This window comes from Cetorhinus maximus, chromosome 1 (assembly GCF_964194155.1).
Source record: "Cetorhinus maximus chromosome 1, sCetMax3.hap1.1, whole genome shotgun sequence".
Classification (NCBI taxonomy): Eukaryota; Metazoa; Chordata; class Chondrichthyes; order Lamniformes; family Cetorhinidae; genus Cetorhinus; species Cetorhinus maximus.
Window position 1 is genome coordinate 62,028,421 of NC_135879.1, and position 25,879 is coordinate 62,054,299.

Here is a 25,879-nt window from a genome sequence, read left to right on the forward strand (position 1 = left end):
AAGCTGGAGGGCCAAACAGAGGCCTTCCAACTTGAGAGAAGCAGCAGGCTGTGCTAGGGGGTAAATAGTTGAGAAGGTGCTTCAACATGGAGGTGCCCTGTCACCAACCTCTATTAAAGCTTTAATAAAAAGTGACTCAAAGCCCACTCTGGAGATGGAGGAGGAGGAGAGAGGGGGTTCCTTCTAGAGAGTGACCTTTGGCTGCAGCTGCACCCAAGCAGGTAAGATGGACCTGAAGGCCTGCTGGAGTGCTGGCTCATTGGACTGCTGCTGAGTGCCCACCTCCAGGCATTTAGACTGCCCCCATCAAAGTGGGAAACTGTAGGCTGACTGGAAAATCCAATTTGGCGTCCTTTAAATGCCCTTAACAAGACTCTTTATAAGTCTAATTGGCTGCCTGCCTCGTAGGGGGTGGGTAGCCCTGATGGCCTCAAACCCACTTCAGCAAAAATGGCCAACAACAGGAACAGGATTGGGAAACCAGTGCACCAGCCAGCGTTGGTAATTCTGGGCCCTATCCACCTCTCTTCCCAATCTTGGCGAAGTCCAAAAATTTAGCCCCCATGACTTATTATGCTGTTAAAAGTTCATTCAATAAGGCTCAACTTTTTCCAGATGTTTTCACAGCGACACTAGTAAAAATTTGTTGACATTAAACCACTGATTTGGTGCTGATTATATCTATGAAGAGTGCACCCTCTGGAGCAGCAGGGCATCTCTGACAGCAACTTCCAGATTTCTGCATTTAACTGTGCATTTGTGAATTCCAAAAGTTGCTGTCAGTTTTACTGCTGTAATTTTCATTGTCATTATAATGGTAAACTCCAGGCCATTGTTTCAATAATAATATAAAAGCAAAATAATGCGGATGCTGGAAATCTGAAATAAAAACAAAAAATGCTGGAAAAACTCAGCAGGTCTGACAGTATCTGTGGAGAGAGAAACAGAATTAACTCTTCTTCAGAACTAAAGAGGGGTAGAAATGTGGTGGATTTTATACTGTCTAAGGGGGTGGAGCAAAATAGAAAGTCAGGGATGGGTGGCGGACAAGGAGAAATTTGATAAAGATGTCATGGATACAAAGCAAAGGGAGTGTTAATGCTAGTGTTGAAGACTAAAGAAGGCGCAGATAGTGGCATAAAGGTAAGAAAGCAGAATGTGTCAATGGCAGAACAAGGGTCAGCGCTCTGTGAAAGCAAAACATTGAAACAGGTGACAGTTGACCGTGTGTGTGCGCACATGCGCGTGTGTTTTTTTTGTGGGGGGGTGGTTGGGGAAAATGGGGTAAAGATGGAGGACAAAGTTCATGGCCTGAAGTTGTTAAACTCAATGTTAAGTCCAGAAGGTTGTAAAGTGCCTGATCAGAAGATGAGGTGCTGTTCCTCCAGTTTGCGTTGGGCTTCACTGGAACATTGCAGCAGGTCAAGGACATACATGTGGGGCATGAGAACAAGATGGTGAGTTTAAATGGCAAGCGACAGGAAGGTCTGGGTCACGCTTGCGGACTGAGTGAAGGTGTTCTGCAAAGTGATCACCCAGTCTGCGTTTAGTCTCCCAATGTAGAGGAGACCGCATTGGGAGCAGCGAATAAAGTAGACCAAATTGAAGGTGATGCAAGTGAAGCGCTGCTTCACCTGAAAAAGGTGTCACAGAGGGAACAATCCCCACAAAATGCTGACAAGGGTGGGGGGGTGGGGGAGATGTGTTTGGTGGTGGCATCATGCTGGAGTTGGCAGAAATGGTGCAGGATGATCCTTTCAATGCAAAGGCTGGTGGGGTGAAAAGTGAGGATAAGGGGGAGTCTATCATGGTTCTGGGAGGGCAGAGGCATGGGAGTTGGGTCGGACACGGCTGAGGGCCCTGTCAACCACAGTGGGGGGAATCCCTCGGTTAAGGAAAAAGGAAGACATGTCAGAAGTGCCGTTTTGGAAGGTAGCATCATTAGATCAGATGCGTCAGAGGCAGGGGAACTGAGAGAATGGGATGGGGTCCTTACAGGAAGCAGGGTGTGAGGAGCAGTAGTCGAGGTAGCTGTGGGAGTCAGTGGGCTTGTAATGAATATTGGTAGACAGTCTACCACCAGAAATGGAGACAGAGAGGTCAAGGAGGGAAGGGAAGTGTCAGAGATGGACCATGTGAAGGTGAGAGAGCGGTGGAAATTGGAAGCAAAATCAATAAATTTTTCCAGGTCCAGACGCGAGCATGAAGCAGCACCGATACATTGATATACTGAATAAAGAGTTGTGGGAGGAGGTCTGTATAGGACTGGAACAAGGCATGTTCCACATAGCCCACAAAAAAGTCAGACATATCTGGGGCCCATGATAAGAAGAAATGAGTTCCGTGGGGCAGGAAAAGCTGACATGATAAGTCCATCAAGACAGTCTTGTTCGTGGATTTTGGGAAAGAGGTAGAAGTGGGCTGTGCAGGGTTGGGAGACTATGAGGTTGGAAGCTGTGGTGGGAAGATTGTTTTAATAGCTCTGATAATGTTCCACAGCCCCAATCTTTGAAGGGGTGATTTAACCTATTTAGGCCAAGAAATTATCTGAGATTGACAGCAGTCAATAGCCTATTCATTACATGCTGAATGGACATTCAGATGTCCCAACAATACTGCACACCTAGAATTAAAAAGTGGACAGCTGGGCACATCAAAACAAACTATTAGGAACAAATCTGTTTCTGTAAAAGCAACTGTTAACGTTGAATTTTTTTGCAAATTGAGGACAAATGCTATGGCTGGTAACATAACTGTAAGAAGGGAGCAACTTAATTCCTCAGACTAATTCATTAAAAGATGCACCATCTTCAAGCCACAGTACATGTATTTCATCATTTTAATATTGTCATCACCCTTTCCATCATCATATAAAGAAAAACAAACATGAAATTTTAACCCTCATTCTGCAAAAAAAATTACTAAAAGAGCTACAAAGCAGATTTAAAGCCCTGCATTGAACCAGTAGTTAGGACTTCTAGCTCTACCCTACATGGACCGAAATGAAAAGGGCCTAGGAATTGTGACCTCATTTCCATGTGTCCACCTGGGCTGAATTTTTAAAGCGTACCTACCGTACAATCTACTGCACATTCACTTGGAGAAGAAATTGTGCACATTTCTTTACAGGATTGTTCCCCCTATATTACAAATTTATGAGAGGAAGCTGCAACCTTTAAACAAGTGCTCTGTGAAGGATTAAACCTTTCATAGGAAAAGAATAATGCAAAGGTTTGGGAATAACAATCTTGACAAACATAGACTTGCATTTCGAGCATCATTTACGGATTACTTAGTGCATTAGCATAGCCAGGTGATGATCTTGGAAAATTTAAAATTAATTCAAATGATAGGCAGATGAAAACAGTGATTATTAAATCTTTACATACAATATATTTTATGTAGATTCTAGACTTAATGGAATGAATTTTTGAATTCATACAATGGGTTGTTTGAAGGGGTTAAATTGGGAAAAGAGACACTGGCTTTCTTTAAAGGGAAAAAGAACAGATGGTGTTATACCAAAAAAGAAAAAAAATAGCTCCTGACCCTGACCCTGACCCCTGTGATTACCCTTAGCCCATGTCTGGATCAGTGAATGTGTAGAGGAAAATGGCAATTACCTGTGTCGGTGGAGTAGACACGGAAACTCTTATCCCAGAAGCCACAGACCAGGATGAAGCGGTTATCGGCAGTGATCACGAAGCACTGGGAATTGACCTGAATGCTTTGATCCAAGAGGTCAGTAATTTGCCTTCTGTGCATTCCAGTGTTATTAGCTAAAAGTAAAAAACAAAATAGCATTAGTATTCTAACAGCAGCAAGAGAAATATACTGTATACCTTGTGTTTGGAAATGTAATACTACTGTAATTTAGGCTTCTGAACAGCAGGATCATAAAACCAAGATCTGATCTCCTTAATGATGAAATCTTGGCTTCAGTTCAATATTTTTCACCACCCAATGCAATAAAGAACTCTACTGTTATTATGAAAATTTCCTCTGCAATGCAGCCACCACATTACGAGGGCACCAATTTATCATAACCCAGCACATTCACACTCATCAACAAGTCTGAGTGATGAAAAGATCCAATATTATCCTGACAGTACTTCATGCACATTCTCAATCGCACATTATTACAGCATCCATATTAATTTTCACTGACACTGGTTCTATCCCTGTACAAATTAGGCAAACCAACGAGGGAGAGTTGATGAAATACCAGCGAATCCACAGCTCATTGCATTCCAATTTGCATGCAAATGGTTTATCAAGAAAATTCCATTCCCAACCACCATGAGTGAAAAACAACAGTGATCTTCACTTCAGCCCACTATACAGGATGTAATGAATTGTAGAAAGGAAAGCTGACACACCTATCAGAGGATCGATTTCAACTGGCAGCTGGTATGGCTGTTCCTGCATTGTTCCATGAAGGCCTAAAATTATAGATAAATAAGTAAATTAGATGTTACACATGCTACACTGTGAAAAAAAACGACATTTTTATATTGCTCCTTATGTGCTTCAGAACTGCTTTTTAGTGGACATTTTGGCTTTTGGGATTTTGATATTTCATTCTTCACTATATTATGATGAAGATTCTATTACTCAAAGAAATCCTAGATTGCACCTTTTCAAAATATTCTTTTGGGGGATTAAAATTCTTTAGATCTCCTGATCCTGATAAAATCATTTTCTTATTCAGCTCAGCTTGCTTTTGAGGAGCAAACCTCATCTGGTTCCCAGTTTTACTGCCCATTGGTCCTTTGTTATCACTGTGAAAAACATATTATGCTGCTCCAAAAATTTAAACATGTAACTTATTCTAAACTAATTCAATTATATTTTACAGTGAAATAAAAAAAAAAATTGCATTATTCTGATACTATCATTTCCAGTCAAATGTTAGGACATTGAAATATTAACAAAATGTTTCAGTTTAATCATTACTGATGTTAGAATACAGCTGTCTGTTAACATGTCAACATGCACAGAACAATAATTCTGCAAACAAAGACTGAATGGTAAATCTAGGTGTTGTCACCAACATCTCTATACTCACCGGTAACATTATGCCACTTGTTCACAGCAAACAGCCTGCTAGCAGTTACTGTAATAATGGCTGGGACAGCCAGGCCCAGCTGAGTGTTGGCAGCAACATGGGTGACTGGGGAGTTGGATGGGAACTTAAGTACCATGATGACATCCTGCTGCATCTGGTCTGTGAACATCAGAGGAGTCTGCAGGAGGAGATACTGTTCAGTGGCAAAACCCCAAATCAAATACAAATAAAAACAAAAAAGGTGATGGGAAAGAGGAGAAAGCAAAAGAGGAAGAATGACAAATAGGAAGAAATAGGTTAGCAGCAGCAAACGGAGCATAGGTGCATCTACAGCGAAAGGGGATACAAGTCTTACAAGTCTTATGCAATGAAGTTCTGAACATCATTAAATCATTAATTGCTCTCATGAGAAAAAAGCTTTAATTACTTTAAATAAAGAGGCCTTATTCAGAGCAGAGAACTGAGTTGTTTTATTTTAAAACATATAGAAGCAGAAACATCAAACTTCCAAAATGTTCAATATAAAAGAAGTATTTACACATATTGTAAACAACAAACTAACAGATAAAAAGAAAAAGGAGATTTGTGCCGTGGGAAAAAAAATCCTAAGCATTTCAGACAGAGAAGAAACTGAGCATAAATTCAAGGGATCAGCGCAGATGTATGGACTATGACTTCAAAAAAATAATAGAAATACATAAAAATACTTGCATTCATCATGTTGAAACATCACAAAACACCCCTCATACAATTAATGACTTATGTAGGCAAATTACTCAACTTTATAAAAAAAATTAAACTAGAAAACAGCCACTCTAAAGACATAAACAGAAAACTGGATTCAGCTGGATGTCGTCAGGAGACAAAGTAAAGGAAGAATCATCACAACCCATACTTGCATTGTTAAACCAGCAATTCGATTTTTGGAGCATAAAGGAAGGTGCAAAAATAATAAGGTGGATAATAAGCTTCAGTGACACCCTTCTGTGAGAGTGGCTAAAAGCCAATCAATATTATGAGTTAATCCTCCCCAGACACTCATTCAATTAAAGGTGTCAGTAATGCCTCATCTGATGTAGCCTCAATTAAATCCAACTATCTGATTCCCTGAAAGCACTTGGGGATAGGCTAACAGAAACCTCGGCAGACAAATATGCATTGTACGTTTGTCTACTAATTACCACACCTGGTATAAATTACCACTGATGCACTTTGCACAGCACGACACAACCTTATTTTCTAAAATCTGTGCCTCATTTTGAAAGCTAATTTGCTTGGTGAAACTAAATGAAATTTTATTAGGTGACTTAAACAATAAAGGGAAACTATAACTTTGAAAAGAGAAAAGCACTCCATCCTTAGGTATTTTGGTAAAATCTTTTATCTCCATTCCAGCAATAAATACAACATACTTTGTTCCCTTTTCTCCACCATACTGATAGGCTGGATAGTTTTTGGTGTTTTTCTGCCATACTTTTCTGTTTTGCATTATTACATGTGAAAGAGCAACCAAGAATGATTTGTGTTTTGAAACTTTTACCTGACCTCAGGCAGCTTGGGTGACATTAGAAACTTGTTACATTCGGTTTTGGGAGTGTATCCAACTGCTTGCATGGCACAGAGGATTAATAAACAAAAGCACTTTGCCATCCAGCCTCCCCTTTCATAAAACAAGTAAGACTGCTTAGGCAGGAATTATTAAGGATAAAACATTAATATGGTGATTCTTATGCTATCCATATTTCCAAATAAATGTAAACAAAATCAACACCTCTTTGTCCTTTTGTCTATGACATCTTTTGGCAATCTCCACCTATCGCTGGCCCTCTATCCAGCTCTACTTGTCCCACCGCCCCCCCCCCCCTTAAACCAGCTTATATTTCACCTCTCTTCTATTTTTCCTTAGTTCTGTTGAAGAGTCATGCAGACTCGAAACGTTAACAATGTTCCTCTCCGCAGATGCTGTCAGACCTGCTGAGTTTTTCCAGGTATTTTTATTTTTGTTTTGGATTTCCAGCACCCGCAGTTTTTTGCTTTTAAACAAAATCATGTTTGGCATCATGTCTAATGTGGATAGAAGCAAAAAGCCCCTGGTACCTGGCCCTGAGAGTGTGCCAAGTCTAAAAAACATGTGCTATACCATGTCAAAACTGAATTTAAACTGATCTTTGTATCTAATTTTTGAAAATGCACTGCTTTCCACACTTCTCCCCATACTTTTTCTCCTTTGAAGCTGTTGTCTTACACTATCGTGCAAGTGCCCATTAGCACCTTTTCAGTGCCTGTCCTTGTGTGTGAGCCTGAGGGAGAGTAAGAGGTAGTGTATGCAACCTTGAGGCCACCAGAATCAAGCCTTAGTCTATCCTTCCACAGCATTCCAGCAGGGGTCACTGGATAGTGGTCAGGAGCCAATTTTCACCATCCCAACATAAGGACACTGGGGCCAACAACATTGGCCCTACTGTGCTTTACTAACATATACAGAAGAGATCAAACCTGGGATTTTCAGTGGGCTTTGTATGATTTAGTGCTACACTATGCAGTATATTTATCCTCACACGTCAAGCATTAGGAGCAACAGTATACTTTTTAAATCATTTACAATACTTTTCAGATAAGTTCCAGGAATGTTGGATGATTTCTAACATCCATGTAGCTTAACGACATTATTCAGCATCTAAAGTATCTAACATTCCAGTGACTATAAATTGCTGGCTCCTTGTAAATACAGAAAAGGTTTCAGTCAACACACATCTTAATTGAATAAATGGTACAGCAACAGAACGCATTAGAGTTCCTATTGATAGATTGTAATAGTTACACAGGCATACAAGAGCAAAACAGCACAAGTGAGTTTAGCTATGAAGATGATTAACTATGAAGATAGTTGGATGTTTCTTCAGAGTACTTAATACCAACCACCACATTTGGAACCAGAACTAAGTTGAAACTGGACATGCCTGGTTATCAGGACACAATATACTTACCACTTGCATGGCAGAGCTTCTGGGAGGATGTGGCTCTATTAAAAGTTGAGAAGGAGTTTGACCAAAGCTTCGGATCTGGGCTTCAACAGCCTGCAGGAAACATACAAGCACATGATAGAAGTGCTGCTCACAGGCATTAGAAACTAAATGGTCACCTGAAAATGTCATGCAACACGTCTGGATTACATCATACTGAAAATCAAGCCCGTATGTTGACTCTGGTTGGGAGCTTGGCACTAACACCTAGGATTATCTCATCACTTAACTGTACATGTTATTTCCACGAAACACTCTTAAAACATTCTCATTCCCACTCCCCTGTCCCCCCTATTTGATAAGAAACAGAAACTGGCAGTTACAGCCATAATTTTGACCTTGCCTTTGTTTTGTCTCTCAGAGCATACTGCCTCCTGGTTTTGCATTTCTCAGTAAATAAGAGCAGAACTAAGCTCAAACATATATTAGCATTTTCTGTGCCAGATGGCTGATTAAAAATAACTGAGTGTGGCAACAGTGAAATACAGAATGGTTTATCAGTAGTGGCTTTCCTGCTCAACCATCTGCACAAATAAACAAAGGGTTTTTTTTATTCTCTTCAATTTCTGCATCTATTCATAATTCTCCAGTAGAATATTGTGTATTACAAATATGATAATCATTTCCAGAATTTTTTAACCCCTTCAGTCCTGAAAGCCGTTCAGCATTTTTCAAACTGCCTGCTTTTTCTGGCTGGAACAATTGCAGCTATTTTTATGCTATAGAAATGACATTAATGAAGTGTGGCGAGCTCAAGAACAAAATTAAACAATTACATTGCAGTATGTTTTTAATTTTGATCTAGAAATGCAATTGCAGCATTTAAAGTGTTAAAGATTTTAGGATTCGCCTTTTACGTTATACCCACACAGAACATACATCTGCCTTATTTTCTTTGGCACTAGATTCTACCATAAATTTGGACTCAACATCCATTTGATGTTAAGGCTGAGCATCTGTAATAATTATCAAATCAGTTTCTCAAATGGCCTGGGAATAATCGTTCATAAAAAAAAACACCATGGGCTGGATTTTACTTCTGGCAGGGGGGCACATAAACATGAAGGGTGGCAGCCCACCACCTTCCCGCCCACCCCCGAGCTGTTCTCCATATCATGGTAGGTGGGCGGGTGACAAAATCGGCAGCCAACCCATGATTTTTCAATAAATAATTAAGGGTCAATTGAATTTTTCAACAGGCCAATTGACCTATACAATACACTACCCACGCCGTAAAACGTTTGGTGTGGGCAGGCGGGTGGGAGTGGGCAGGCCATTGTTTAAAAACATTTTTGTAAAGGTGGGAAGGAAGGGGTGTCACATCATTTGGAAGGCTGCCCTTTGTGCATCGGGGGCACCTCCCCCCCAAATATTACTCCCACTATGTTCCTCCCCGTTTGGCCTCTAAAATCAGCCCTCCCACACCCCTCACTCCCCTCCCTAAGCTGTACAATGCCTGACTGTCCAAGACCACCGTCTTACCTGGGTTTGATTGCCATGGCAGCCTTCTCTGTGGGCCTGCTTGCAGTCCCAGCAGTGCCCACCATTGAGCTCTGGCACTGTTGGGATGGCTGACCACTGATGAACAGAAGTCCCATTCTTGACCTGTTTAGCCCACCAGCAATGCACTATGGCTACTTCTTTTCAGTGCATCAGTTGCCGACCAACTCGAACAATTCACCCCCTACCCCATGGAATCCAGCCCCATGTGTCCAAAGGAGAGGAGAAAAAACTTAATACTGCAATAAGAGAGAGAGAGAGAGGCAACCTGTTCAAAGTAGGCTCATCAGGAAAAGCCTCCTGCAGAAAAGCCAGGTGCCAATAAAAAATAAATTTTTGAGGAAGATCTTAGATATTTTTCAAAAATCATGAGGCCACAGATTTGCTACAGTGACACACAGTGACAGTCAAGGAACTAGAAAGTTTATAGATAGAAACCAGTTGCAAGACTTGAAAACAAAATGGCACAGGTGCAAATGAAAACTACCAAATTTACCAATAGTTTTAAATGCCAGAACATATTATTTTATTTCTGTATTTGTACTCTTAGTATTTAGAAGAATAGAATGGAAATTTGTCAAATCAGGAATGCGCCTATATTTATATTACAGTGCAGTGGCACAGTCTTACACAAAGATACATATTCTGGCTCTGAGAAACAAGGAGAAAAGAAGCAGCCTCTTTTATGTAATGATGGCAGCTAATGAAAAACGAACACAGGATTTAGACAAAAGGTTTACCTTTCTTGGTACTTTTTTTTTTAAACTCGACAACTGATAAAATTCCAAAAATTAATCAAATTTCATCCTATACTGATGACCTTAAGTTGCCTGTTTCAGGAATACAGCCAACTGAAAACATATTTTCATTTGACTGCAACAAAGATAAGCTATCCCTCCTAGTCCTTCTTGACCTCCCTGTAGCCTTCAAAGAGCTGACCACACCATCGTTCTCTGACACCACTCCACTTTCATCCAGTTGGATGGGACTGCACTCGCCTAGTTATGTTCTTATCTCTCTAAATGTAATCAGAGTCTCAACTGCAATGGCTTCTCTTCCTACTTTTGTACCATTAGCTCTGATGTCCTCCAAGAATCTATCCTTGGCCCCCTTTTACTTCTCATCTACATACTGCCGCTCAGCAACATAGTCAAACACAGAATCAGTTTCCAAATGTGTGATGACACCCAGCATTACCTCACCACCACTTCCGTTGATCCTTCCACATTCTCTAAATTGTCAGACTGCTTGCCTAAAGGTCGGTATTGGATGTACAGGAATTTGGTCCAAACATATTAGTAAGAACAAAGCCAATGTCTTCAGTCTTCACCACAAAAAGCCATGGCCTAGCTGATAAATTCCCTGACTCTGTACCTGCCTCAACTCATTTGCTGCTGAAAGCCTCATCCATATCTTTGTTACCTGTACACTTGATGATTCCAACCCACTTCTGGCTGCCTACCCCCTTTCAATCCTCTATGAACCTGAAGTCATCCAAAACTCTGTTGTCCGTGTCCTAACTTGCACCAAGTTCCACATCACTCCTATGCTCGCTGGCCTATTCTGTCTTCCAGCCAGCAACACCTCGATTTTAAAATTCTCTTTGTTTACAAATCCCTCCATAGCCTCACCTCTCCTTATCCCTTCCATCTCTAGAACCCTCCGAGATATCTGCACTCCTACAATTCTGGCCTCTTTAATCACATCACCACTGATAGCCTTGCCTTTGGCTGTCCAGGTCCCAAGCACTAGAATTCCCTTTCTAAATCTCTCCATCTCTCCTTCCTCTTTTAAGACATTCCTTACAATCTCCTTTTTAACCAAGTTTTGCTCATTTGACCTCATGGCTTGGTGTCAAATTTTGTTTGATAAAGCAGGCTGGGATCAGAGCGGGGTAGCATAAAGCAGAACGGGATCGGAATGAAGCAGCATAAAGCAGGCTGGGATCGGAATGAAGCAGCATAAAGCAGGCTGGGATTAGAACGTAGTAGCATAAAGCAGGCTGGAATCGGAGCGTAGTAGCATAAAGCAGGCTGGGATCGGAGTGTAGTAGCATAAAGCAGGCTGGGATCGGAGCGTAGTACCATAAAGCAGGCTGGGATCGGAGCGTAGTACCATAAAGCAGGCTGGAATCGGAGCGTAGTACCATAAAGCAGGCTGGGATCGGAGTGCAGTAGCATAAAGCAGGCTGGGATCGGAGCGTAGTAGCATAAAGCAGGCTGGGATCGGAGCATAGTAGCATAAAGCAGGCTGGGATTAGAGCGTAGTAGCATAAAGCAGGCTGGGATTAGAGCGTAGTAGCATAAAGCAGGCTGGGATCGGAGCGTAGTAGCATAAAGCAGGCTGGGATTAGAGCGTAGTAGCATAAAGCAGGCTGGGATTAGAGCGTAGTAGCATAAAGCAGGCTGGGATCGGAGCGTAGTAGCATAAAGCAGGCTGGGATTAGAGCGTAGTAGCATAAAGCAGGCTGGGATCGGAGTGCAGTAGCATAAAGCAGGCTGGGATTAGAGCGTAGTAGCATAAAGCAGGCTGGGATCGGAGTGCAGTATCATAAAGCAGACCGGGATCGGAATGAAGCAGCATAAAGCAGGCTGGGATCGGAGTGCAGTAGCATAAAGCAGGCTGGGATCGGAGTGCAGTAGCATAAAGCGGGCTGGGATAAGAGCGTAGTAGCATAAAGCAGGCTGGGATCGGAGTGCAGTAGCATAAAGCAGACCGGGATCGGAATGAAGCAGGCTGGGATCGGAGCGTAGTAGCATAAAGCAGGCTGGGATCAGAACAGGCTGAGAATCTGAATCAAATGGGAGCAGAGAAAAAATCTTGAAGTGACAGCACAGCACAAGGAGTCACGTGGGGTGACTATACTGGTGAGCTTTTAATTTAATCTAAAATTAACCAACTTTAGAGTAGGACTAGATTAATGAATTAGTGTAAAAACTAAAAAAACTAAAGCCAATTTGATAATTTATCTTAATTAAAATCTGGGCTCAATTAATCAGTCAGATCTAGGGGAAAAAGTTAAAATTAAATAATAAAGGATAGTGACACTAAAGAAGTCTAAATTTTGCAGTGATTTAAAATATGTAGTTAGATAATAAGAGTCAAGTATAACATTTCAGGTAACCTCCTTATAAAATAGTGACATCAGTGCAGGAGAAGTAGCTGATTGGTGAGCAGCTGGTGGGTTTTATTTAAGTACTAAGTTTAATTATGTAATAAATAGATGCATTGCAGGGCAGCTTGGTTCTGTGGAGTGTGCATCCTGTTTCATGTGGGAACTCCAGGATACTTCTTTTGTCCTGGACAACCACACATGCAGGATGTATCATCAGCTTGAGCTCCATATTTCAGAGCTTGAGCAACAGCTGGTAATACTGCAGTATATCTGCAAGGTTGAAAGTTCTATGGAGAGCACATTTAAGCGCAGCTTAAGGGTATGCAGGTGGAGAGGAAATGGGCCAGCGCCCAGCTGTCAAGGGAGACCAGGCTAGTGCAAAAATCCTGAGTACATCTTACTCTCCAACCTGTATTCATTTCTGAATAGAGGTGAGAGTGATGGTTCCTCTGGGGAGTGTAGCCAAAGCCCAAGTCCATAACAGCTGTATGGTTGCAGGGGCAGGGGAAGGGAGGAGGTCAGGAAAGCCACATTGATAGGGGGTTCAATAGTCAGGGGAACAGGCTGGCATTTCTGTGGCCACAGGTCTGAATACAGTATGGTTATAAAGAACAAAGAAAGGTATTGCATAGGAACAGGCCCTTTGGCCCTCCAAGCCTGCGCCGATCATATTGCCTGTCAAACTAAAACATTTTGCACTTCCAGGGTCCGTATCCCTCTATTCCCGTCCTATTCACGTATTTGTCAAGCTGCCTCTTAAGCACCACTATCGTACCTGCTACCACCACCTCCTCTGGCAGTGAATTCCAGACAATCACTACTCTCTGCGTAAAAAACTTGCCCCGCACATCTCCTCTAAAGTTTTCTCCTCTCACCTTAAATCTATGTCCCCCAGTAATTGACTCTTCCACCCTGGGAAAAAGCTTCTGACTATCTACTCCGTCCATGCCATTCATAATATTGTAAACTTCTATCAAGTCGCCCCTCAATCTCCGTCGCTCTAGTGAGAACAATCCAAGTTTCTCCAACCTCTCCTTATAGCTAATAACCTCCAGGCCAGGCAGCATCCTGGTAAACCTCCTCTGCACCCTCTCCAACGCCTCCATATCCTTCTGGTAATGTGGCGACCAGAATTGCACACAATATTCCAACTGTGGCATAACCAAGGTTCTATACAGCTGCAGCATGACTTCCCAGCTTTTATACTCAATACCCCTGCCGATGAAGGCAAGCATGCCATATGCATTCCTGACTACCTTATCCACCTGCCTTGCCACTTTCAGTGACCTGTGGATCTGTACACCCAGATCCCTCTGCCTATCGATGCACTTAAGGGTTCTGCCATTTACTGTATAATTCCTACCTGTATTAGACCTTCCAAAATGCATTACCTTGCATTTGTCCGGATTAAACTCCATCTGCCATTTCTCCGCCCAAGTCTCCAACTGATCTATCCCGTTGTATCCTTTGACAATGCTCTTCACTATCTGCAACACCTCCAACCTTAGTGTCGTCTGCAAATTTACTAATTAGCCCAGTTACATTTTCCTCCAAATCATTTACGTATACTACAAACAGCAAAGGTCGCAGCACTGATGCCTGCGGAACACCATTAGTCACAGCTCTCCATTCAGAAAAGCACCCTTCCACTGCTACCCTCTGTCTTCTATGACCAAGCCAATTCTGTATCCATCTTGCCAGCTCACTTCTGATCCCGTGCGACTTTACCTTCTGTACCAGTCTGCCATGAGGGACCTTGTCAAAGGCCTTACTGAAATCCATGTAGATAACATCCACTGCTCTTCCATCGTCGATCATCTTTGTCACTTCCTCGAAAAACTCGATCAAGTTAGTGAGACACGACCTCCCCTTCACAAAACCATGCTGCCTCTCACTAATACGTCCATTTGCTTCCAAATGGTAGTAAATCCTGTCATGAAGAATCTTCTCCAATAATTTCCCTACCACTGACGTAAGGCTCACCAGCCTGTAATTTCCTGGATTATCCCTGCTACCCTTCTTAAACAATGGAACAACATTGGCCATTCTCCAGTCCTCTGGGAGCTCACCCGTAGCCAGTGAGGATACAAAGATTTCTGTCAAGGCCCCAGCAATCTCCTCCCTTGCCTCCCTCAGTACTCTGGGGTAGATCCCATCTGGCCCTGGGGACTTATCCACCTTAATATTCTTCAAGACGCCTAACACCTCTTTTTTGATCTCAACATGATCCAGGCTATCTACACACTCTACCCTAGAAAAATCGACCGATAAGTCCTTCTCTTTGGTGAATACTGATGTGAAGTACTCATTTAGTATCTCTCCCGTTTCTTCTGGCTCCACAGACAGATTCCCACCTCTGTCCCTGAGTGGGCCTACCCTTTCCCTGGCTACCCTCTTGCTTTTTACATATGTATAAAAGGCCTTGGGATTTTCCTTAATCCTGGTTGCCAGTGACTTTTCATGACCCCTTTTAGCCCTCCTAACTCCTTGCTTAAGTTTCTTCCTACTTTCTTTATATTCTCCACGGGCTCCATCTGTTCCCAGCCTTCTAGCCCTAATGAATGTTTCCCTTTTCTTTTTGACTAATTTCACAATGTCCTTCGTTATCCAAGTTTCCTGAAACTTGCCATACTTATCCTTCATCCTAGCAGGAACATGCCGGTCCTGAATTCTTATCAACTGACGATTGAAAACCCCCCCACATGTCAGTTGTTGATTTGCCCTCAAGTCCTCTTTTTGTCCTTTGCCTCCAGTCTAGATTCCTCAGTTCTTGCCTAATATTGTTATAATTAGCCTTCCCCCAATTAAGCACCTTAACCCGAGGACTCCTGTTATCCTTATCCACCAGTACCTTGAAACTTACTGAATTATGGTCACTTTTCCCGAAATGCTCCCCTACTGAAACTTCGACCGCCTGGCCGGGTTCATTCCCTAATACCAGGTCCAGTATTGCCCCTTCCTTAGTCGGACTATCTACATATTGTCTCAGGAAGGCACCTTGGATGCACCTTACAAATCTGCACCATCCAAACCCCTAGCACTATGTGAATCCCAGTCAATATAGGGAAAGTTAAAATCACCCACCACAACAACCCTATTGCTTTTACATCTTTCCAAAATCTGCCTACATAATTGGTCCTCAATCTCCCGCTGGCAATTGAGAGGCCTATAGTAAACCTTCAACATTGTGACTGCACCCTTCCTATTCCGGAGCTCGACCCATATTGCCTCGCTGTATGAGCCCTCCGAGGTGTCCTCCTGTCGTACAGCTGTGATATTCTCCTTAACCAGCAGTGCAACTCCCCCACCTCTTCTACATCCCTCTCTATCCTGCCTGAAACATCTAAGTCCTGGAACGTTTATCTGCCAATCCTGTCCATCTTTCAACCAAGTCTTTGTAATAGCAATAACATCATAGTCCCAAGTACTAATCCAAGCACTAAACTCATCTGCCTTGCCTGTTATACTTCTCGCATTGAAACAAATGCATTTCAGACCCCCAGTCCCACTGTGTTCAGTAATTTCTCCCGAGTGACACTAGCAAACCTCGCAGCCAGGATATTGTTGCCCCTCCAGTTTAGATACAACCTGTCCTTCTTGTACAGGTCCCACCTGCCCTGGAAGAGATCCCAATGATCCAGATATCGGAAACCCTCCCTCCTACACCATCTGTTCAGCCACGTGTTTAGCTGCACTATCTTCTTATTTCTAGCCTCACTGGCACGTGCCACAGGGAGTAATCCTGAGATTACAACCCTTGAGGTCCTGTTTTTTTAACTTTCTGCCTAACTCCCTGAACTCCCGCTGCAGGACTTCATCACTCTTCCTGCCTATGTCGTTAGTACCAATGTGTACCACGACCTCTGGCTGTTCTCCCTCCCCCTTCAGAATGTCCCGTACCCGATCAGAGACATCCTGGACCCTGGTACCAGGGAGGCAACATACCATCCTGGTGTCTCTTTCACGATCACAGAAGCCACAGAAGATCTGAGCCCCTGACTATAGAGTCTCCTATGAAAATTGCTCTTCTGTGCTTTGACCCCGCCTGCTGAACAACAGAGCCAGCCGTGGTGTCACTGCTCTGGCTACTGCTGTTGTTTTTCCCTGATAGGCTATCCCCCCCCAACAGTATCCAAAACGGTATACCTGTTAGAGAGGGGGACAGCCACAGGGGGTTTCTGCACTGACTGCCTGCCCCTTCTAATGGTCACCCATCTATCTGTCTGTACCTTGGGTGTGACCACGTCTGCAAAACTCCTGTCTATGACGCTTTCTGCCACCTGAATGCTCCTAAGTGCATCCAACTGCTGCTCCAACCGACCATGCGGTCTGTGAGGAGCTGCAATTGGGTGCACTTCCTGCAGATGTAGTTGTCCGGGACACTTGAAGGGTCACAGATTTCCCACATCCCACAGGTGAAGCACTTCACCCCAGCAACTGCCATTTCTAGAACTGTTTAATAAATTAATTTAAATCTAATAGCTGCTTATTGACTCCTTATTAACTATACGTTCCCTAGGGCTAGATTTCTACTATAAATGCTAAATTCTAAGAACTGTAATCCCCTGCTTCTGGTCTAGACACCCTCCACTTATTAATTGATTAATTTATTTGTGTTGCCTGAAATAAAACGGAAAATGCTGGAAAAACTCAGCAGGTCTGGTAGCATCTGTGGAAAGAGAAACAGAGTTAACATTTCATGTCCAATATGACTCTTCCTCAGTTCTGTCTCCACAGATGCTGCTAGACCTGCTGTGTTTTTCCAGCATTTTCTGTTCTTATTTCAGATTTCCAGCACCTACAGTATTTTGCTTTTATTTTATGGTTATGTTGCCTGTTTGGTGCCAGGGTCAAGGATGTCACTGAACAGCTGCAGAGCACTCTGAGGGAGAAGGGTGAACTGCTACCAGTTGTGGTTCACATTGGTACTTAGGACATAAGTAGAAAGAGCGGTGAGGTCCTGTGATCAGAGTTTAGAGGGCTTGGAAAGAAACTGGCAAGCAGGACTTCAAAAACAGAAATCTCTGGATCACCCCTGCTGCCACACACCACTGAGTATAGAAATAAGAGAATAAAATAGAAGAATGCACGGTTGTAGAGATGTAGTAGGAGGGAGGGTTTTTGATTCCTGGGACATTGGGGGAGATGGGACCTTTACAGGCTGGACAGGTTACACCTGAACAGAACTGGGTCCAATGTCTTCGCAGGATTATTTGCTACAGTTATTGGAGAGGACTAAACTAAATTTGCAAGGATCTGCGAACCAGGAGGGAAAAAAAGTGCACAAATAATTGCATGAGACAGATAGCACTAGACTAGAAACTAGTAATGTATTAGGTGGGATCAGAGTAAGAGGGAAAGTAATAAACTCTAAATTAGATTTATTGTGTGTGAATACACGAAGTGTGGTAAATAAGGTTGGTGAGCTGCAGGCGCAGATAGCCATGTGAAAATATGATATTGTGGCAATAACAGGGACCTTGCTCAAAAAAATAGCAGGACTGTGTGCTAAATATTGGATACAGGAAAGATAGGGAGAGGGATAGCAGTCCTGATTATGGAGAACATTGCAATGCTGGAGAGGACATCCAAGAAGGGTCAAGGTCAGAGTCTATCTGGCTAGTGTTAAGAAATAACAGAGATGCCATTGCTCTACTGGGTTATGCTATAGTCCAACAACTAGTGGGAAAGATATATGGGAACAAATTTGCAAGGAAATTACACACCGATGCAAAAGCCAAAGAGTAGCTATAATCGGGGACTTTAATTATCTTAAAATGGATTGGAAAAGTAATAGTGTAAAGGGCATAAAGGGGGAAGAGTTTATGAAGTGAGCTCAGGAGAATTTTCTAGATCAGTATGTTTCTGGCCCAACAAGGAAGTAGCCACTGCTGGATCTGGTCCTTGGGAATGCAGTAGGCCAAGTGGATTAAATGTCAGTAGGGGAACATTTAGGGTAGTGTGATCATAGTATTATAAAATTTAGGTTGGCTATGGAAAAGGACACAGAGCAATCCAGAGTAAAAATAATTGATTTTGGGCGAGGGATATCTTCAATGGGGTGAGAAAAAATCTGGCCCAGGTAAATTGGAAACAGAGAGCAGGCAAAACTGTAACAGAACAATCAGTTACTTTTAAAAATGAGATAGTTTGGGTACAGTTGAGGAGCGTTTCTACGAGAGAAGTAGATAGGACAAACAAGTCCAGAGCTCCTGGGATGATGAAAGAAATAGAGAGTAAGTTAAAGCTGAAAAAGGGTGCATGTGACAGATATCACGTGGATAGCACAATTGAAAATCAGGCTGAACATTGAAAGTTCAGAGAGGAAGTGAGAAAAGAAATAAGAGAAGCAAAGAAACAGCATCAGAAGAGACAGGCAGCTAACATAAAAGAGAATCCAAAGGTCTTCTGCAAGCATAGAGAGAGTAAAAAGGTGATAAAAGGAGAAATGGGAATGATTAGAGACCAAAAAGGGGATTTACGTACGGAGGTACGGGCCATGGTTGACGGGGGTCCATCCAAAGATACTGCAGGATGTAAGGGTGGAAATTGCAGAGGCACTAACCATAATCTTCCAATCCTCCTTAGATACAAGGGTGGTGTCAGAGGACTGGAGAATTTCAAATGTTCAAAAAAAAGGATGCAGCTCCAGGCCAGCTAGTTTAACCTTGGTGGTAGGAAAGCTTTTAGAAATGATAATCCAGGAGAAGACTAACAGTCACTTGGACAAATATGGATTCACTAAGGAAAGCCAGCATGGATTTGTTAAGGGCAAATCATGTTTCACTAATTTGATTGAGATGTTTGATGAGGTAGCAGAGAGGGTTGATGAGAGTAATGCAGCTGATCTGATGTACATGGGATTTCCAAATGGCACCTGAAGAGGTTCCACATAATAGACTTGACAGCAAAGTTAAAGCCCACGGAACAAAAGAGACAGCAGCAGCATGGTTACAAAGTTGCCCAAGTAACAGGAAACAGAGTGCAGTCGTAAACAGTTGCTTTTCAGACTGGGTTAAGGAATATAGTGGGGTTCCCCATGGGTCAATGTTAGCAACACTGGTTTTCTTTAATATATGTTAATAACCTAGACTTTCAAAATTTACGGATGACACAAAACTTGGAAGTATTATAAACTGTGAGGAGGCTGGTGTCAAACTTCAAGAGGACATAGACAGGCTGTTGGAATGGGCTGACAAGCGGCAGATGAAATTTAATGCAGAGAAGTGTGAAGTGATACATTTTGGTAGCAATAATGAGGAGCGGCAATATAAAATAAAAGGTACAATCCTAAAGGTACTAGAGGGACCTGGGGGTCAAGGTGCACAAATCATTGAAGGTGGCAGGGTAGGTTGAGAAAGAGGTTAATAAAGCTTACTGGATCCTGGGCTTTATAAATTGGGGCATAGACTACAAAAGCAAGGAAATTATGTTGAAACTGTATAAAACATTGGTTTGGCTTCAACTGGAGTATGTCCCCAATTCTGGGCACCACACTTTAGGAAGGGTTAGAAGGCATTAGTGAGGGTGCAGAAAAGAATGGTTCCAGGGATGAGGAACTTCAGTCACATGAACAGATTGGAGAAGAGAAGATTAAGAGGAGATTTGATAAAATTGTCGAATATCATGAGGGGTCTAGGTCGAGTAGATAGGGAAAAACAGCTCCCATTGGTGGACGGGTCGAGAACTGGACGACACTGATTTAAGGTGTTTGGCAGAAGAAGCAATGGTGGCATGAGGGAAAACTTTTTTTTAAAGGCAGCGTGTGATTGGGATCTGAATGCACTGCCTGAGAGTGTGGTGGATGCAGGTCCAATCAAGGGCCAGAAATTTCACCCCGTTGGGGGGGAGGGTTGTGCGTGGGTGGGCCCGCCATTTTACATGGGCGGGCCAATTAAGGCCCGCCCAGCGTGACACTTGCCCGGAAGTGCTGTGTGCCCCCTGTGCGGGCAGGGGCAGGCGGGGGAATTCCGTGAAAGGCTCCCTGTGCTCTTTCGCACATGTGCGTGAAAGAATGCAGAGATCTCCCCGAGGCACAGGGGTGCCTCAGGGAGGTTTGTTTCAGTGCGAAAGTTTTAAATAAAGGTTTTTAACACTTTTAAAACATGTCCCCTCATGTGACACTATCACATGAGCTGGGTCATGTTAAAGAATAAATGTACAAATTTTAATTAGATTTTAAAACACTTCATGAAACCTCATCCCGCCCGTGGATGAGGTTTCATGAAAATCGCGAAGGCCACCTGGGCTCTTCGCCTGCCCGCCAACATTAAGGTTGGATGGGCAGCTCATTAAATTGAATTAATTAGGTTTTAAATGGCCTTAATAGGCCATTGACAGTTCAGTAGACTGCGTGCTCGCCAAACTGAAAATCTGAATGACGCCCGACGTCACTGCGCTTCATTTTATGTGTCAACGAGTGAGCCCCGTCCCCGCTCGTCGACGGGAAAATTCTTCCCAAGATTTTCAAAAAAGAATTGCTATTTGATGATTATCCAAGGAAGAAAACTTGCAGGGCTGTGGGGTAAAGGTGGGGGATTGAGACTTGGTGAGTTGCTTTTGCAGAGAGTCGGCACAGACATGATGAGTCAAATGACCTTCATCTATGGTGTAAGCATTCTATGATTTTATAATTCTATAATGTTGCTGTGAAATATCCAAGAACATTTTACTTAATAAATGGTACTATATAAATACAAGTTTTTATTGTAGTTGTTATCCTCCAAATTATCATTTTTTGCCTACTCATCTAATTGAAAAATTAAGTAATACTACTTGTGTATCTTTTATGTGTAGAGGAGATGAAAGTCATTGTATGCATAAATTGTCAATTGCACAGAAGTGGTCTGATGTTACCAAACTGCTACAGAAATAAATAGCCTGGAAAAGTACAGGCAGCAAAAAGATAACTTATGCTTCACCTCAGTCTTTTCATGAGGTTTAATAGTACAGGCTCCTTTATTGAAAGAGGATATGGTATTAGAAGCACTGTGGAAAATTCTTTCCTCCCTTTTTCTGCCAAACTGACAGACAGCTATAATAGGACCCACCTTACTTCAGAAACATGGTATAACCCAGACCTCATGTCTGGAGGTCATCTCCTTCACCATGCTGTCTGGACTCGGTACAGTAGTAAACAAATTAAAGGCCTCTTTAATGGCCAACAGTTCTGTTCTCTCCAGGGGTTTGGGGAGAGGTACAGCATTCCACCATTGAATTTCTAATGATTCACAAATCAAAATGTTCTACAAAAAGAGAAGCAAAGCCTGCTAAGGAAATAACTCTGGTGGAGACATTCCTGAAATAAAATGAAGAGAAGCAGTATTTCTTTACAAATGCCATACTCATGTAAGACAACTGGGGTTACTTCATACGCCCCAAAGTAGAAAGGATAGGAGACTTCCCCTATTCTGACTCTTCAAATGGAATAACATCAACATCGGTTAATCTGAAGAACTGCTGCACCTCCGCCTTCAATGCTCATGTCCTTGTGAAATCCAGTCTTCATCCTCACACAACAGCCATACTCTTTGGTCTCAAATCCACTGGCTATAAGCTGGAGCGCACCTGATGAAAGGCCATCATGGCTAGTCATTGGGGAAATGAAACAACGGCATACCCTGACCACTTCAATGACTACCATTGACTCTAAAATTACCCTTAAGGGCAGAAAAAACTTTACTTTCTCTTTGCCACAACTAACTGCCTAGTAGGACTACCTTCTTCTGCACCTTCTATCTTCACTAAATGTGAGGACAATATTCTGGATTTTGCATGTCCAAGATTTAGGGCATTGTTCTATTTTCAAAGACCTCTCTCGCTGTCAGTCTTTCTCTGCTTAATCCACTTTGAGCATCCATCCCTTATTCAGAGTCTTTCCCCTCATTCACTCAGCTAATCTCTTCCATAAAGCTCATTTCCTGCTGTCTTGCAGCTCACCCAGCCCCCCAAATCTCAACTTCCTCCTCTCACTCTCACTGACATCCATCAGTAACCTCCGCTCTTTCATTCAACTCAGCCTTCATATCCTTCAGAATCGCTGTCATCAAGTGACTCCTGGAAAAAAATCTATTCAAACCCCTTCCAACGACTGCCTAATCTTCAGCATTATTGAGTAAACAGGGCAGCACAATCCACTGTCCACACATATACAGTTAAATGCACAAATCAAGACACTGCTGTGTGAATTGCCCTGCAATCAGAAATCTCACTGGAATAGTACCTTGTCGATAAACCTGGCATTTAAATGCATGAAACAGTGTAAAGTTGGGGTACTTACTTAATGGATATCTATTGGGGTACTTACTTAATGGATATCTATTAAACACACAAGAAAAAGTTAGGGCTTGTTCATTCAAGTCTAAATGAATTTATAATGGTATGTTAAGTCTAAATTACTGTCACTGAACATTAGGGTTTGCAAGTGTGGAACCCTTTCCCTTCAGATTTTAATTATTTTTGGAGATTTAATAAAAAATAAAAAGTCAATACTTTTTCTTACATTTTCCTTGTTTCTTTTATTACTCTCTCTTAATCACATTTTTAATTCTCATTTTGATCTCTGTACATAATTTAACATTGAATTAAATATTCTAATTTATACTCCCTGGTTTAGAACCTGCCTGCCTCGGTAAGGATTCTTCGATCTGATTAAGGAGACGCACAGTTGCTTTCCCTTCGCACAGAACCCACATCATTTGTAGAGGGTGTCACGTTGTTTTGGGTTTCTAATCACCACATCTTCCAGTGGAAAAGCCTATTGAAAGTCTGTGGGCAAGTGCAAGTGTAATAAATAGCTGGTGCTATTTGTTCGGCACTGACCTCAAAATCCAGTACAATGCATTTGCAGCTCCTCTCCTCCTCCTCTGCTTACCTCTTTCACAATTTCCTTATCTCTCATCAAAAATCACCTTACAACCTTCCTCTTTGACTGCTCATTTGTTCCAATCGGACCCTCTTCCTTCTATCCTTTCTATCCTCAGTTATGTGCCCAGTCACTATCTGCCACCCTATAAAACGCTCAGACATTCCTTTGAATGAGCTCAATAGTAAGTTATTATTTAAAACTCATGGAAAGAGTATAGGTAAAGAAATGTAAAGTGACACCAATAGACATAAATAAACAGCAAAACAAATTTCACCTAATGCAAGCTTCTTGGAATGATCTAAGTGAATATGATAAATGCTAAATATTTCAAAATAATACACTACCCTTTCTTCATACTGTTCTTTCAAATTTGAAGAATGTGATTTTTATTACTGTGAAGTCACTCTAACCTAAGAATAATGAATCACTACTTGTAAGACAATTAGGGCAAACATACACTGAAAAGATAAACAGAAGTTTTAAAAAAGTACATGCAACACAATTTGAGGTTTCTACTTGTGATCGCTCCGGGAAACTTTAATTTCATTTAAAATAAACAATGCTAACTACATATGCTCTGTAAAATGCAGTTTAGCCTTTTTCTAGTATACAATTGACTCCAGATAAATGTATAATTAACCTAAACATAAAACACTAAATCAAATCCCATTTGTGCTGTTGAACAATCCTCATTCAGGCACATGTTAATAAAAAATTATCCTACAATAAATAATTACACAATTAGCTTTTTTTTTAAATACTGAAGAGACTAGTCAAGCTGATGACAGACTATACTAAATAGATAGCATGATATTTAGGACCCTAACCACTTTTGCATAAAATAGATTTCATGATGCACCTTCTGTAATTTTGGATTAGACTGAACTGCAGGATAAATGACTGAATGAATTGTAATGTTAAGATGTGGCTACTTTAATTCTTAATTTATAAAGCTCCTAATTCAAGCAGAAAACATTTCTTGGCAATAAGATTATGCTTTCATCAAAACACAGCTGTACTTAACTGCTAATTTTTGTTAATTAAAACTCTTATTATTTATATCTGTAATTAACTCAAAAAAAAGGTTATTAAATTTTAAGGCTAGGATAGAAATTGCACAGAACAATTCCTTGGTAAAGACATTTTAGCAGTCATTTCCCTCTCTTACACTTAACTACTTCTTCCCAAATAAACTTACTCCTGTATTCATTATTTTGAGATCATGGGGGAAAAGCAACAGTACTAGAGTTTAATGCCTTGGGAGATTTTACTACATTAAAAGGTGCTATATAAATGTGAGGTGTTGCTGTTATGTGCTCAAACTAATTGCAATCTGCAACAAAGTCTCTATTTAGTGAGTTTTAAATATGATTTAAATATGATTTAAAAAAAAAGATCCTGCTTAATTGGCTCCTGGCTAATATGCTATTTGAATCAACCAATTTGCTCTTTACCTGGATTGTCAAGTTTTTCAACTAATTCAATATAAAGCACCATTGTTTCAACATACACATTCTTCTACAGTAAAAATTCTGCCTGTAAATATACTTGTGTTAAGTGTATATGAGGAGAAAGCGCATTTTTTGATTGGAAATGTCATTGCTCCATAAAAGGAAAGGGCTAAAGAGAATGACACCTGGTAGGTTAATTAGGTTGTGATCCTTAAAATTAAAAATTCATATTTTCCAATTTAAAAATACCTTTTAGAGTGAACTCATCAACTTAGGAAAAGTAAACGTTAACAGTATTGTGAAAGGAGCGTGATCATTCAACAGCAAATCTAAAATTAATTAGTATTGTTAGTAAATGAGACATAAGAAAATTGGGCCAGTCTATATTTAATTAATAATAATAATCAGACTGTGGGCAAACAAAAGATGAGCTAGATTTTTTTTAAGGAGCAACAGCTGTAATCAAATATTTGACAATTAAAAAAATATATATATAGCTCATAGCATTAATACAATAACACTTCTCTTTACAAAGCATAGGTATATTGTCAAACAAAAGAACTCCCCATGGCCTGACCCATTATTAGAGCTACTCCATAAAACCTAATTTTTGTGGCTGCCAAGGAGAAAAACAGGAAGTAATCATCATCTGTAAAAACTTGCAATGGTTTCCCCACCAGGGCCCTTCTTACTAACATAATGTGAGGCAATACATTCCAAACCTATTAAAATGTAGACATTGCTGAACATGCTCACTTCAGCTACAGCCTTACAGCTGTCTGTCTGGTATAATATATCCCAGCTGCCAATCTGAAGGAAACCAGCCAGTCACAGCAGAAACAATTTCACTCAGAA

At 41.5% G+C, this 25,879-nt stretch overlaps 1 protein-coding gene across 1 annotated transcript in view; it reads right to left on the bottom strand.

Annotated features, from left to right (window-relative positions):
• Positions 1-25,879, bottom strand: part of lrba (LPS-responsive vesicle trafficking, beach and anchor containing) — a 913,498-nt gene that overhangs the window by 85,887 nt on the left and 801,732 nt on the right. Inside the window, exons 48-51 of the mRNA XM_078541260.1 lie at positions 8,056-8,145; positions 5,069-5,246; positions 4,380-4,442; positions 3,624-3,779 (exon numbers count right to left, since the gene is read on the bottom strand). Coding sequence (XP_078397386.1) covers positions 3,624-3,779; positions 4,380-4,442; positions 5,069-5,246; positions 8,056-8,145 — 487 coding nt within the window. The remainder of the gene's footprint in view (positions 1-3,623; positions 3,780-4,379; positions 4,443-5,068; positions 5,247-8,055; positions 8,146-25,879) is intronic.